The following is a 16812-nucleotide window of genomic DNA, read 5'->3' as shown; positions in this document are numbered from 1 at the left end:
ATGGCTAACATCATTATTCTGTAGAAACCCATGAATAAATTATTTTTATTTTTACAAAAAAATTAATTGCTTTTGAAAATATATTCCAGTTAATGTTCGATTAACTTGGGAATTCCCTGGTGGCCCAGTGTTTAGAACTCATTGCTTTCACTGCCAAGGACCCAGGTTCAATCCCCAGTCTAGGAACTAAGATCTTGCAGTCCATGTGGCACGGCCAAAAAAAAATGTTCAATTAACTTAAAAACAGTAACTATCACATATTAAATACTGTGTACCAGACTCTGTGCTATCACTCTATAGGCATGATTTCCCTTAATTTTCTTAAGAAGCCTGTGAGGGTTAATGCCATTATCTCCATCTTATAGAGAGAGTAAATAATGCACCTGAGGTCTTATCTTAGAAGCAGCTCTGGAGTTGAAGCCTAAGTCTGTCCCACCTAGGGCCCTTACCCACCATTTTCTACTGAAGTTCAGTATCACTGTTAATGGAAGCAATGCAAAGACTCATAGATTTAATGTCATGAGGAATTTAACTCAGGAAGAGGCTAAAGACCCTGGTCTCAAGACCCCAAATGTCTGACAATGGAAATGTCAAGCTCAGCCTTTTCCTGCAGCAGCTGCTAGAACCTGGCCGCCTGGCCTTTTGAGTGCATGAACTCATTTAGTTTTGTAGAGTGCTCCACCCACATTGAAGCACTGTCTTGAAGAATGCAGTGCTGTTAGTGCTATAAAGAAGCCTCATGAAAATAAAATATGTTAAATGTTATTCCTCATGACACTGATTTTTATATTAAATCAGCATTGCATGGACAGTTTGAGCTGCAAGGGTCTTCAGTAAAGTAGAATATTAAGACAGTAAACTTCTGATTGGATTCATTGTTGTTGTTGTTGTTGTTTTTTGAGGGGGGGTGGTACGCGGGCCTCTCACTGTTGTGGCCTCTCCCGTTGCGGCGCACAGGCTCTGGATCCGCAGGCTCAGCGGCCATGGCTCACGGGCCCAGCCGCTCCACGGCATGTGGGATCTTCCCAGACCGGGGCACGAACCCGTGTCCCCTGCATCGGCAGGCGGACTCTCAACCACTGCGCCACCAGGGAATCCCAAGGATTCATTGTTTTAAAAGAGTTGAGATTTAAAATCCAAGTCACATTTATGGTAAACTCATGACACGTTTTTATCTTGGCTTTATTTCCTGGTGTCTAATTAATATCAATCTTTTGGGTTCGTTACTTGCTCAGTATGGGAAAGCGTTCCTTAGTGAGCCCTGAGCAGCAGCTGTGGTACCCACAAGTTTGAAACCACAGGTGGTTTTCACATGCATGTTACCTGAGAGGAATAACTCCCAGCATTGATTCTGGTACCCTCCAGGGTTTCTCTAGTTATTTTAAGACATATTGTAAAAGTTTAAAAACAAAACTAAATTGAATTTACCCATTTTAAAAAGATATATAATACAACTCATTTATGAGGTAAGCAATTTTTTGTGTAATAAAATATGGAAGGAAATAAATGGAGGATAATAAAACAGATCTTGGTGAGAAGGAATGATTTGGATGGGATGTTAAACATCAGGATCTTGTCATCGATTATAAATTCTCGGCATTGATTTTTATTATATTTGCCTTGGCCATGGCCTTATTTCAAGTGTCCAGGGCCTATTGTTTTTCATTAACTGCCTTGTAAAAGTTAAATCAACTCAAAGACTTCAAGAGGGCCGCTCTGCTTGTGATTGCAGGACAGTTAACAAGGACTTGCTTATACATGAAAGCAGAGTCTCTAAGTTATTAGCGCTTGAAGCAGAGGGTAAAATACCTTTGTGGAACTTGCATCCATTTCATTCTTTCTGCTCAAATGGCTAGGATGTAACTTATGGAGAGTTATGATGTAATAACTCTTCTATTTAGGGGAAAAACTTAGTGGGATTCTATAATAAATGACAATCTGCAGTATCTGCTTTGGACAAGGACTTTGAATGCTCAGGATGCATGTAGCCAGCCTATTTCCAAATGCTATTAGACCCACTCGGCCTGTGGACCCATACCACCTGGAACACGACCTCTTTCCCCCTCACTTTCTCTGATTCTCTTGGCTGAACTTTATGAGGAAATGAACAGCCATTGCTCTTTACCCCAGCCCTACGTCTCCATTGGAATGAGTACTAAGGGTCTAGGAGATAGCAACATCTTAAAAATATGGAAGAGATTTTGAAATACTTCCACATGCATTTTCTTTTTCTTTTTTTAAAATTTTATTTATTTATCTATTTATTTATTTATTTATTTTTGGCTGTGTTGGGTCTTCGTTGCTGCTCGTGGGCTTTTCTCTAGTTGCGTCAAGCAGGGGGCTACTCTTCGTTGCGGTGTGCGGGCTTCCCATTGTGGCAGCTTCTCGTTGCAGAGCACAGGCTCTAGGCACGTGGGCTTTGGTAGTTGTGGCACATGGGCTCAGTAGTTGTGGCTTGCAGGCTCTAGAGCTCAGGCTCAGTAGTTGTGGCACACGTGCTTAGTTGCTCCACTGCATGTGGGATCTTCCTGGACCAGGGCTCAAACCCATGTCCCCTGCATTGGCAGGCGGACTCTTAACCACTGCACCACCAGGGAAGCCCCACATGCCTTTTATAACTTGTCTCAGACATCAACCCTGTGTGGTGAGTGAAGCAGTAAGAAGTCTTTCCCCTGTTTGAAAATGGGAAAGGAGATGAGGGGCAAAAGGAGGTGACAGGAGTTGACCAAACTAATAATCACCACCTACTGGCCTATTGATAACATGAGAAGTTGTGGGAGTCTTCATGACCTGTTCATACAGCTGACCATTTTTATAATGAAGGACTTGTACTCTGGAGAAAATGACCTCCAGAGAAGTTGTGATTGGTTCAGCCTCACATCTGTGTATTCTTATAGTTGGAACTAGAGTTGTTTCCTGATGGCCAGTTTGGTATTCTTGACTTTATACTCTGCTGAAGACAGTCAGCACCTTGCACTTCATGAAGAAGGTAGAACAGGCAGTGTTTCACCTATTATGTAGAGGATGAAATTGAAACTCAGAAGAAGAAAATTGTTTGCCACTGGTCACAAATCCCATTGGCAGCAAATGCTAGAATAATGATTGGAATTTTGGATTTATGGCTGAAAAACACAACTTCTCGGGGTGCTTTGTAAGTCCCAAGAATTTTTAGCAATTAGTCAACCTCCCTTTTATAAGTAGATTGCAGTTTGTATTTTTCTCTATTAAATATATGGTATGGTTTGGACAGTAAAATGAAAAGGCCTTGATTTAAGAATTTTATGCCACAAATTATTAATCCAAGAGCTTTCAAAAGGTTCAGTTATCATACACAGGATCACAGTGTGGTACACAGGATCCTTTGTGCTCTTTCGATGATAAAATTAGTATTAGTGGTTTGATAGCCTGGAGCTCATTAGTATGCTCCATAGAACCTACCTTTTCTTTGTTGTCTATCTGCCAATAATTTCAGTTGGGAAAAACAGAATATCGAACGACTAGTGTGGCCAGCTAAAATACAGGACACCTGTACAATTTGAATTTGAGATTCTACTTATATTAAAAAATTATTCATTGTTTATCTGAAACTCAGTTTTAACTGGGTATCCAGTATTTTTATTCGCTAAATCTAGCATCCCTGAGAATTACTCTTCTCTTGAACACGTTTATTATACATCTTTTCAGTGCATCATTTCAGGTTTATAAACCATGACCTGTTTTCAGAGAAACATAGGCATGGGATTCAGTTAGATATTTTTCAGGACACAATCCTTAAGAACATTTGTTCTCTGAGTCCCTTGGGGCAGTGTTTTTACCTCAGTGGTTTTTACGATCTGGATGGAAAGAATTAAGTTAGAGAATGTGTATTGTAAGTGATTTTATTCTCTCTATGCCTTGTGTGTTTAAATTTGATTGTTGACTCTTTCAGAGGCAGCTAGACAGTATGAAGTATCTTCATGACAAACATTGATGTTCTGGGAACTTTTATAGTCTTACAGGCTGTAAGACTTGGAATAGGAGACCTAGATTTGATTCCTGATTTTGCTGCCAGCCAGCAGAATGTATTTGGTTCAGCCATTTAATTTAGCTGCATAATTGAGAAAGTAGGATTGTTAGTGCCTGCCTCACCAGGTTTGAATAAAATGGTGCTTTTTTTCCTTCCAGTATCACTCATGTAAATACTTTTCAAAATCTCATAGACTCAAGGAAGAGAAAGAAGGGAAAATAGAAATCCTGTCTCAGGCCATAGAAGTGATTTGCTCCAGTCAGAGCTACCAGCCAGGTTTCTTGAATCTCATCTGGTATATTTACCCTCGTATTTGACACGTTCATCTTTCCATCTTTCTTCATTCACATGCAGTTACGTATAACTTCATATGACAGCGAATTCAGTACGTGTATAAATTCACTTCTGGACACAATGTAAGCTTCAGTTTAGGGAGGGGAGGTCTGGGCTCGCTCACTCCTGTATCCCTGGTGCCCAGCCTAGTTAGCGCCTGGCACTCTCAAGGACCTTCATGAGAATAATCCATTCTAGAGAAAAAAGACACTTAACAGTGAATCCAGTTAAAACCGAAAAATATCAGTGAAAAGGTTTTGATTGGAACTTTATCTTGAAAAATGGAACCACAGGTTATGAAAGTAAATTTACCTTATTTTGGACTTAGTAAAATTTCGATTATAATGAAAACTCCAAGCTAATTTGTAAAATACACAATTTTCTGGCAAGACTATGCCATTTACCAATATCTTTACTTCTTATTTGACATTTGCAGCAGGATCATAAAGAGAGTCTTTTTCCCCAAATATAGGTTTTTAAAATTAATATTTGAAGATGTCATCAGTTTTTCCAGCAGCCCTTCTTAATCTAGAATGCAGTTATTTGAATAGAATTCTCTTTTCAGGTATTTTTTATGTCATGATCCATGCTGTTTTTTAATTTTTTGATTGTTAGCAGTTTTTTTATTGAGCTTAACCCTTAATTATCAGTGACTTTATGTAATATTAGAATAGTTCTCCAACATCACTTTGGTTTACTGCTAGAAATTCTGTATCTTACATAAGAGTTTAAATTTCAGTTTGCAGGTGATTTGTATTTGCAGAGATTGAAGTATTAAAAAACAATCAACAGGAGATGATAGATATTAGTCTTAGGAAGGACGGCCACTTCATACAGCCACATAGGTCATGCGCTGCAAAACGTCAAGGGATGCCTGAAGGGAGAGAGGTGTGAGAGATGATTTAATTTTATTTACGGTTGGTTTATAAGTGATTGTTTTGACGTTATGATAACATATGTTTTCCATACACAGGGATATATCTACAGGGACTCAGATAATCAATAATGTGGTCATGAGAAAACCCTTTCCCCCATGACTGGTGATTAATAAAAATTGTTGATTGAATCACTGAATATACCAGGTCTACTGTTCCTGTGTCATTTAATACTGAGTTCATCTCTCCAAGAGAATATCTAGAAATACAACACTTGTGAGACTATGAAATATAATAATACAAAACACCTAACGAAGAATTTTTGGACACTGGCTCTGTTTAAGACATATATTAGGCCCTACAGGATATATGAGGGTAAATTAGCCATGGTCAGTTATGAGGCTTACATCCAAGGGGTGATGAACATTAATAGCTAAAACACAATGTTGATTTTCTATAACAAATATATCAGCATTCACATTTTCAAAAGACTGTTGTCCCTTTTAATGCAGGTGATTTAGGAGTCTTCATTTATTTATTCATTCACTTCACTCAAATATTTATCAAGGACTTAGTATGTGGCCGGTGTTTCCTAAGTACAGGAATGCAGTCATGAAGAAGACGGACAAGTATGAAATTTACATCTCATCGGAGGAGGCAATAAACCAACAGATTAATAAACCAGAAGAATAGATGATAGTAAGAATACAGATAGCGTGGGGGGAGAACATAACGTGTCGGCGCCACCTGAGGTGGAGTGATCAGGGAAGACCTGTCTGCACAGGAGGTGAGGAGGCTGTGGTCAACCAGGTGCAGGTGAGGAGAGCTTTCCAGACTGGGAGCAGCCTGACGTACTTAAGGAGCATCAGGGAGGCATGGGTGAGAGGGTCTATGGTAAGGGATTGAAAGAGTTTGAGTTTTATTCTCAATTCAGTGAGAAGCCAAGTAGGGTAGTTAAGATGTTATGGTTTACTTTGTTTGAAGATTACTCTGGCTACTGTGTGGAGAGTGGATTGAAGGGAGGCTAGTATAATATCAGAGAGACCAGTTAAGGGGCCGTGGCCACAGTCCGAGGTGAGAGATGGTGGGGGTTGGACCAGGGAAGTGGTATAAGAGATAGAAATGAGCAGATTGGACTATAGGGTTTTAGAAGTCAAGGTGACAGGACTTGGCTCCTGGATTAGAAGAGAGAGTCGAAGGAAACAGAAATCCAGAATAATTACTAGATGTTTGGTTGAGTAACTAGGGAGATGATGGTGCTACTTACTAATATGAAGAAACCTGGCAGGGAGTGAGGCTGGTGCAAGATGAAGGATGGGGCATTAGGAATTCTGATTTCATCATGTTAAGGTGTCTGTTTAGACATTCACATAGAGCTGTCAAGTAGGTGGTTGGATTAAAAAGTTGATCACCATTTTCCAATGAGAAGGTAAGAAATAAGACGAGGCTGTGTTTCAGGTTTGTAACTGAAGTAGTTAAAATGCCTCTTTTTATTTATATTGATTTGAGAATTTAAGTTGCATGTACATATTTTTAAATCACATGATATGTTAATTTAAATGTATCGCTTTTTTTCCTGTCTTAAATTTTACAAAACAGTTTATTCCAATGCTTCCTGTACATTTTTCACGTGCGTGTCTGACATCAGTGTCTTTGGCACTACTACTGTGATTTTGGAGGTTATGTAAGCATTTCCCAAAGTATGTTCCCCTCATTTCTATCGAAGTTTTTGAGATACAGCATTATTTTAATATCAATGTATGTTCTCATCACTGGAAATTTTGTCTCAAGCCATGGCATGCATTTATAAAACATTAGGCAATTATATTTTAAAAGACTCTGTGCTAGAGGTATACACCAGAGATCTGTACAATATATTTACTGCATTGCTTTTTAAAAAACTTTTGTTTATTATTATTATTATTTTGGCCGTGGTGCATGGCATGCAGGATCTTAGTTCCCCGACCAGGGATCAAACCCATGCCCCTGGCAGTGGGGATGCAGAGTCTTGACCACTGGGCCCCCAGGGAAGTCCCTACATAGTTTTTAAAGCGAGCTTTAAAATTTATAACTATATCTAACACTTGGAATTATGAAGTAATCCTGATAATATCTGTGTCATCTTTTTCTGACCCATTTCATTCTAGACCGGTGCCATTTCAGGGTAATATATATTTACCAAACAATAGAGTGTTGTTCAAACTAAAATAATTAAGGGAACATTCTGTAAGTGAAAGACTTAGTAGAGACTCTGAAAAAAGGCTAACTCTTCTTTCCCCCTTCTGGATCTTCTTTTTTCACTTAATAAATTGTGGTGATTATTCATATCAGGATCCATGACCATTTTTAAATCTTTGTCTAGTGTTACATTTATAAACGTGCCATGATGTGTTTTCCAGGCTTCTGTTTGTGGTATTAGGTTTCTTCTTATCTTTGCTGTAACAAACAGTACCACAGTAAATAAATACCCTGGTACTTCCTTTGCCACATGTGTAAAATCTGTGGAACAAAGGATAAATGCATTTTACAACTTGTTAGATGTTGCCTACTTGCCCTCTGAAGAGGTGTTATCAGTTTCTGCTGCATCCAAAAGGATGAGAGAGTGTCTGTATCCCTACACTCTCCAAAATAGTATGCTGTCAGACTTTTTTATCCTGGCTCTTTGGTGAAAATAATCAGTAAGTCATTTGTAGAGCGGAGATTGCATTGCTCTTATAGGCCAGTTCTTTTAAATATCCTCAATGGTAGCAAGTTTTTGTCTTTTGAAAGTAAATTTGAGTTTTGGAAAAAGTCAAGTCTAATGCATAAGATATATATGAAGTTAGCCATTACTCTAGGTTTTTTGCGGTTTTATTTGCTTGTTTTGAGAGGAAGGCTCAGTGAAAAAGAAGATCTAACTTTCAGATAAAACTAATATTCTTATATGGCTTATGAAATTTTTTAGAAGTTAGTTTCAAAAGAAGAGTTCCAAAAATGTCTAAAGTAATGGCACCATCAATTGGCATAAGATTACAGCTGCCCAAGAGGAATTATTTCAATTGAACAACAATCATTTGGATATATATGATCCGGTATATTTGTTTAAAAAAATCACCCACTGTGAAGGCTTTATCTCAGACAGGTTTCTTCATGGATGGCACATTAACAACATAAATAATTTAAGTTTTCTTGTACTGAATTTTTTATACTAGTTATGCTTACTTTTTTGTTTTCCTCCTTTATACAAGGAATAGATAATCTAGAAGAAGAGATCATTTTTACCATTATCTGAACAAACATTATCAGGATGATATTAATGGAAATCTACAATCTTTTTACTACATACCAGATCAAATTGCTTATATTTTTCATTTCCCTTTCTAAATCTAATGTATATATAGCAATATAGATAACAGTTATCTAAAATTAAGCATATTAGCTAGCCAAATTCAGATAAATTTTTAAAAATATTTAACTTCAGAACAAGTTGTGTGTTTTAAATAGCAAATTAATTTCCGTATCTATGTCTTCCTAAGACTATTGTTAAATTTAGTGTCTTTTACTTTAATACAAATTGATTTTGAGAGGAGCAGACTTGACACTTGATGTATGGTAAATCAGATATCTGAAAATACATGTATATAGGAGTCAGGCTTTATCAAAGTGTTCATTGAAGCAACTGTCCTCTACAGATTTTCAGAATAAAACTGTCTTAAATAAACCATCTTGTTTTTGTTTTCTATGACAGATTGAACCATTACTGCCTCAGTTTACCATGAGAGGATTTTTAGAAGCTTTCAGGGGTAGCGATATTTAAGGAGGGGTGTTCTTCCTTAAGTATTTACTGTGTTTACATGTTCTTTTCTGCAGAGAAATGGTCAATGCATGGTTTGCTGAGAGAGTTCACACCATCCCTGTGTGCAAAGAAGGCATCAGAGGCCACGTGGAGTCTTGCTCTTGCCCCTCGCAGCAGAGTCCCCGTGCAGAGAGCAGTGTCCCTGGAACACCAACCAGGAAAATCTCTGCCTCCGAATTTGATCGACCTCTTAGACCCATCGTTGTCAAGGATTCTGAGGGAACTGTGAGCTTCCTCTCTGACTCAGAAAAGAAGAAACAGATGCCTCTAACCTCCCCACGGTTTGATAATGATGAAGGGGACCAGTGCTCGAGACTCTTGGAATTAGTGAAAGATATTTCTAGCCACTTGGATGTCACAGCCTTATGTCACAAAATTTTCTTGCATATCCATGGCCTCATCTCCGCTGACCGCTATTCCCTGTTCCTCGTCTGTGAGGACAGCGCCAACGACAAGTTTCTTATTAGCCGCCTCTTTGACGTTGCAGAAGGTTCAACACTGGAAGAAGCTTCAAATAACTGTATCCGCTTAGAGTGGAATAAAGGCATCGTGGGACACGTGGCAGCTCTTGGTGAGCCCTTGAACATCAAAGATGCATATGAGGTAAATAAGAAACTGTTGGAACAGAGGCGGGGTGAGGGGTGGAACATAGGTGGGGCATTGGACAGCTACTGTGAATCGTGGGGATAGTTGACACTGAGACGTAATAATGTGTGTACTTATATAAAATGGGAACATATGGCAAGAACTTTCCCATCTTTTAAATGTCAGAGTTTCTTCGCTAACGTCTGGGTCAAGGATAGAGGCCCGAGAGGAGTCTTGTCCTGTTTTTCTCCTTAATGATAATTTAACATAGGTCATCTCATAGTTGTATTCTTTCATCTTTTTACCTGATCACTCTACATATCCCCTATCTATGTTATCTCCATGTGAACTTCTGGGAATTTACTGATATTCTAAAATGATAGGTCCAAAAGCCATCAGAAAACCAAACCCATAGTCTTTTTAAATTCATTCGTTCAGTTAATCATATTCATTCATTTGAACTCCCATTGACAACAAAGTCTGATTTTCTTTATTTCCACTCTTTCATTTGTTTTATTAAACAAAGAAATTTACAGATAGCTTCAAAAAATGGAAAATTTTGCCCTACAGTATTTCGGTGGAAAGATTTGATATTTCTTCCAGTTTTGCTTCAGTTATGGACTTAAAGATTACACTATATGATTCTTGAAATTTCCCATTTAAAATTAATCTTTTATTACTAGAAATAGAGGTTTTAAACAAAGCATCTTAATTGAATGACACTTAGTATGTTTATGAATTATGTTCTAGCTACTTATCACGTGGTACACTATGAAGGTTCCATAGTAATACTAGCTTGAGGCTCCTCTGTGTAAGTTGAGGGGTCATAGATGTTTTAGTCACCCCTGTATTCCTGATGCCTAAGACAGTGCCTGGAACATAGGTAAGTCTTAATAAATAGTGATTGGGAGAAAATTATAGTAGATGAGATAAATAAGTAGAATGGAAAGCAGGTCATAATAGATCCAGGGAAAATGTGTTAGGTCCAGGGAAGCAGGAGATCACATATAATTGGGGAGATGGAGAGAGGTTTCTTTGAGGAAGCAGTGATTGATGTGGACCCTGGAAGATGGGTGAGATTGGAGTAGATTGAGTTGTGTGCATAGTGAGATCCAGATGTAAAGAGAAGTTTGCAGAAGAGACAGGAAGTTGGACCGTGTGGTGCTCATATGGAAGTGTGTGGGTGATAGTTGAGGAGCTGCTGGAGATTACTGGGGTCTTGAATGCCAAGCTGAGGAGTATATGTTTGATTCAGAGCTATGAGCAATAACTGGAGATGGTTTGAAAGGGGAACTGGCATGATTCAGACTGTGATTTAGAAAGATGAATAATATGGTGGTCATAAAATGAATTGGGGAAAAATACTGGAAACTGGGAGGATAGGTTATTTTAATAGTCTGAGGAAGTAAGGACCTGAACCAGGGCACTGGCCTTCAGGACCAAAAGGAGGGAATGGATTAGTGATGAAGAAGCTGCATCTGCTAGACTTGGCAGCTAATAGGAGATGGAAGTGAGGAGAAAAGAGGAGTTGGAGAAGACTCCGGTTTTGAAGTTGGTTGAATAAATAATGGTAACTGGTGGGGAATACTGAGGGCAGGGATCTGGGGAGAGATGTGATAGTTCGGATAGATTAGATCCTGAGATAGGTTTCAGAATCCACTCTATACCAGCAGTCTTTTCCATTTTGATTCTTCACGGAGCTATCTCCATGACCTCTTTGAGCTCTGTGAGTAACATCACACCATGGCAGACTCCAAGAGGGGTATTAAGGACACAGCTGCAGAATCGCTGCCAAGTTTGCAGAATTCCCTTCCTGTCTTAGGTGACAGCTGGGTTTCCGCTTTTCAATGGCACTATAGTCCCAAGTACAGTAGGACCATAAATATGCTTCAGCTTTGCTGAGAAAGCCTTCATTTGTCTGCATGGTCCTAAGTTTCTCCAGCCCTGAGGATTTCTTCATTTATATACAATTTATTTAATCTGTTTACCATCTTTAGAGTTTTTATGGTGTGATTTTTGTCTTGCAGTTAGTAATAATTTAATTCTTGTACTGCCATCTGAAATAGGCCCAGTGTCCTTGATTTGCAGTGACTCCAGGGTGAAGCCTCTTAGCCTGTGGGTTTCTCATGTTGGTGCTTCACCCTTGACACCCTTGATCTGTGTTTATAGAGGCCTTGCAGAAGTTATTCCTGTACCAGGAATTTCATTAGAAGTTGTGGGATTGATCTGTGACATAATCTACATTGGTATTAACAGTGGAAGTCAGTTGGCTAATGGCTAATTCATTACTCAGCCCACTCATAGCTTGAATAGTCAAAATACTGTCTCATAGCCTTTTGTGAAAATAATCAGAATATCAAAGTGTATTCTGTTTTCTGAGTCCTACTTCTTTAAATATGTGTCTGTAAAAATGACACATTTCTTTAGCTTATGTGACCATAGAACACTTAAAAGTTATAATGTAGCAGTAGAAAACCAAAAAGTGGCCATGAAATAGAGTAGTGCTCAGATTGAAGCTAAGAGTAAAATAATAGTCTCCTAGATAGATGAATTGTAAGAAATGGTCAACATTTGATTCACTTTTTAAAACTTTGTAACAGAATGATATAAACTTGGGGATTCAACTGTTTTATTACTAATAAAATAACACATTCATATTTTAAAATATAAGACAAGATCGACAACTTAGATGAGTGAGTCTCAATTAGATCACAAATACCAGTGATGTTCAATCACACATCATCTCCTCCTTCATCAGCCTATCATTCATGCAACTTTCTTGAATATGACAGAGCATTTCATAATAATAAAATATTAACACAATAATCAGAGCAACTGTATAAAAGTGTTGGCATTATCCTCATATATAAAAACTAGATATCATCCAGTATCTAGATTGGACTGTGTATTAGTCAGTGTTCTTCAGAGAAACAGAACCAGCTGGATAAATAGAGATAAATAAGAAGTGATTTACTGTAGGAATTAGCCACTTGGATATGGAGGCCTAGAAGTTCCACAGTCTGCCTGCCATCTGCAAGCTGGAGAATCAGGAAAGTTGATGGTATAATTCAGAGTCTGAAGGCCTAAGAATTAGGGGGACCAATGGTATAACTCTGGTCTGTGTCTGAGGCTAAAAGCTTTAGAACCAGGAGCTCTGATAGACAGCAGGAGGGCAAGAGAAGATGGATGTCTTAGAGAGCAAATTTGTCCTTCCTCTGCCTTTTTTGTTCTATTCAGGTACTCAAGGGATTGGCTGATGCCCACTGGCATTGATGAAGATCTTCTTTACTCATTCTACTGATTCAAATGTTCATCTCTTCTGGAGACATCCTCACAGGCACACTTGGAAGTAATGTTTTATCAGCTATTTGGGCATCCCTTAGCCTAGTCAAGTTGACACATAAAATTAACCATCACAGATTGCCTGAACCCCTGGTTCCATGTCTTATGGAAGCCTTAAGACTCCGCAAGATTTCCTATATCAAAGGATTTCTGTTGTCTACACAACCCTCTTTTTCCTAAGTCAACTGGAATGCAAACTTGGGCTCTTCTCCTGTTTCCATGGGACAGCCTCTCCATGGATACTATGATTTCTAGGGAGAAAACTTGGAGGATCTTAGGGAAGGGTCACATTGTCACTCATGTGACCTTCACCGTGGAGCTGCTACTCCTCCCACTCGCACTTCATTCCTCCCTTTTCAGTCCTTTTCCAGGTAAATAAATCTTCACCATCTCTCATCCTGCTGGTCTCACTTGCTGCTCAAGTGAATTTCTGGTGAATACAATTATTTCCAAAATGAATTTCAGAGGAAAGAGATAACAATAGCAACTGTTCTAATTTTGATAAATTCTTTAGTTTTGATAAATTATTAAATTTGATAATTTTGTCATGGTGTAATTGTGCCCCAGGGAACACAGTTTGGGAACTGCTATATCTTTGTTCAATGTTCTAATAATCTCTAGGTATTCCACTTTGTGGAAGAAAACCAGTGCATATAATTTGGCAAGTCTACTGTGTTATTTCCTTTTTGTTTCCTGTTATTTTTATTTTTATACCATTTCAAGCTTAAAGAAAAGTTGCAAGACCAGCATCAGAAACTTGTGTATACCCTTTACCCAGATTCTCCAATTGTTTATATTTTGTCCCATTTGCTTTATTATTTCCTTTTCCTATATATAATACATATAAGTAATATATGCATATTATTTTTTTCTGAACCATTTGGAGACATTTTTACTAAATATTTCAGTGTATAGTTTATAACAAGAATATTCTCTTACACAATTGTGATACATTTATCAAAATCTGGAAATTTTATGATACAGTACTATTATCAAGCATTCCATAGTCAAATTTGGTCAGCTGTTCCATGAATGTCCTTTATAGTTATTTTTTTCACTCTGATCAAGACTGTAATTCAGGATTACATATTGCACATACTTGTCCTATCTCTTTGGTCTCCATTAAATCTGGAATAGTTTCTCAGTGTTTCTTTATCTTTCTTTACATGTAGTTTGGAAGAATACAGGCCAGTTATCTTGTAGAATGCTTTTCTTGAATTGATTCAAGTCAGGCAGTTTTGGCAGGAATATGACAGATGTTGATCTTGAGACCTAGTTTGGTTTTACAAACAGCAATCAATTCTTTACTTCTCCTACACCAGCTGGGGTGTCCTACAATCCAGCTCAATTCTGACACTAGCTCCGGGAGTTCGTGCAGACCCCACAGGTTAAGGACTCAGTCCCACAGTGCCGTCCCCACTTCAGATACCAGCCCTAAATAGGTTACCCAGGCTAGCCACACTTATGTCTGGCTAACTACAAATTCCGGGGTTCCCTGCTAAGGTTTAATAATGTCCTAAAATGACTCAGAACTCAGGAAAACACTAAAACACTACTTAAAATTAGTTTTATTATAGAGGATGCAATTCAGAAATAGCCAAATAGAAGAGGTGCATAGGGCAAGGAGCGAGACGGGGGGACACAAAACTTCCATGCCCTCTCGGCGGGGGCCGGGGAAGGGAGAGGTGCACCACCATCCCAGCACACGGTTATCTCCACCAACCCAAAAGTTCCCTCAGATCTGATGGCATGGTTGATTAAATCATTGGCCACTGGTGATTGAACTCAAGCTTCGGCCCCCTCTCTCCTATCCAGATGTCAGTGGTGGGGCTGAAAGTTCTAATCCTCTAATCACTTGGCAGCCAGCCCCCATCCTGAAGCTATTTGAGGCCACCCGCCACCCCCCCCACCCCACCCCCAGCCCCGTGAGTCTTCTCATTAGCATGAACTCAGGTATGGTTGTAAGGAACTTGTTATGAATATAAAAAGAGTCTCCTATCACTCAGGAAATTCCAAGGGTTTGAGGAGCTCTATGCTAAACCAATATATTTTTTATTATACCACAGACCTTCTTAGCATACGTTACCAGGTAGCATATGATGTTACTTCACCCCAGTATTGATGATGTTAAATTTGATAACTTGGTTAAAGCGGTATCCACTAGGTTTTTCCACTATAAAGTTATAATTTTCCCATTGTAATTAAGTATCTTAAGAGGAGATATTTTGATATTATGTAGATATTCTATTCCTCATCAGCACCTTTACCAGTTTTGTCATCCACTGATTTTCCAACTTCATAATGCCTTCTATATATATTAGTTGGCATTCCAATGTAAAGAAGAGCTTTGCCTTCTTTATTCATTCATTATTTATTTATTTCTATCATTATGGACATTTTTATTTTGTTTAATGAGTTATGCTCTGTTACTATCTTTATTTATTCAAATTCTCAGATTATATCAGATTTACCGGCTCCTATGTCTTTTTGTTATGTCCCCATCACTCTTGGCATTTTCTTGCTTTCTAGGGGAGCTGAAAGTTTTAACTGCTTAACAAGATGTTCCAGACTCATCTTTTACTTTCCCTGCCCTAGCCCTATGATCATTCTTTTTCCCAAGGAGCCCTGGTTCCTTTCAGTGGAGGGGATGGTATTTAGAAACCAGGATCTAGGCAGTAGGTGTGCTCACTGCTGCTAGTTTATCAGCAGACAGAGCTAGAAAAAAAATATACACAGACACACATACACTTATATTTTACTTATTCCTATATCTAACTACTCACTATATGATAAACAGTGAATTCTTACCTCCAACTTCAATCTAACACCTCAAGGTATATTTTTTCTTCCTCTTTTCTTAATATATATAATATAATATTATATATATTATATATGTAATATATATATGTTCTTTATCAGATTCTTTTCTCTTATAGGTTATTAGAAAATATTGAATATAGTTCCCTGTGCTACACAGCAGGTCCTTGTTCATTATATATTTTATATATAGTAATGTGTATATGTTAAACCCAAACTCCTAATTTATTACCCTCCCTTTTCCGTAAGTTTGTTTTCTATGTCTGAGGGACTGTTTCTGTCTTGTAAATAAGTTCATTTATGTCTTTTTTTTTCTTTTTTAGATTCTACACATAAGTGATATCATATAATATTTGTCTTTCTATGTCTGGCTTACTTCACCTAGTATGGTAATCTCTAGGTCCATCCGTGTTGCTGCAAGTGACATTATTTCATTCTTTTTTATGGCTGAGTAATATTCCATAATACACACACACACACACACACACACACACACACACACATAACAAATCTCCGACAAAAGAGGCAAGAATATACAATGGATAAAAGACAGTCTCTTCAATAAGTGGTGCTGGGGGCTTCCCTGGTGGTGCAGTGGTTGAGAGTCCGCCTGCTGATGCAGGGGACGCGGGTTCGTGCCCCGGTCCGGGAAGATCCCACATGCCGTGGAGCGGCTGGGCCCGTGAGCCATGGCCGCTGAACCTGCGCATCCGGAGCCTGTGCCCCACAACGGGAGAGGCCACGACAGTGAGAGGCCCGCGTACCGCAAAAAAATAAAAAATAAAAAATAAGTGGTGCTGGGAAAACTGAACAGCTACATGTAAAAGAATGAAATCAGAACATTCTCTAAGACCATACACAAAAAGAAACTCAAAATGGATTAAAGACCTAAATGTAAGACCGGATACTATAAAACTCCTAGAGGAAAACATAGGCAGTACACTCGTTGACATAAATCATAGCAATATCTTTGTGGATTCGTTTCCTTATTCTTCATATATTTGTGCATGTGCTCAAGC

The 16812-nt window shown here is 38.4% G+C and overlaps 1 protein-coding gene across 4 annotated transcripts in view; it reads left to right on the top strand.

Annotated features, from left to right (window-relative positions):
• Positions 1-16812, top strand: part of PDE5A (phosphodiesterase 5A) — a 140812-nt gene that overhangs the window by 10876 nt on the left and 113124 nt on the right. For all 4 annotated transcript variants that reach the window (XM_060105484.1, XM_060105455.1, XM_060105475.1 and 1 more), the window contains exon 2: positions 9064-9652. In XM_060105484.1, the coding sequence (XP_059961467.1) occupies positions 9068-9652 (585 nt within the window). In that variant the 5' untranslated portion in view covers positions 9064-9067. The remainder of the gene's footprint in view (positions 1-9063; positions 9653-16812) is intronic.

The sequence above is a fragment of the Mesoplodon densirostris genome, chromosome 1 (genome assembly GCF_025265405.1).
Source record: "Mesoplodon densirostris isolate mMesDen1 chromosome 1, mMesDen1 primary haplotype, whole genome shotgun sequence".
Taxonomy (NCBI): Eukaryota; Metazoa; Chordata; class Mammalia; order Artiodactyla; family Ziphiidae; genus Mesoplodon; species Mesoplodon densirostris.
This window is presented reverse-complemented; position numbering and strand designations above follow the sequence as displayed.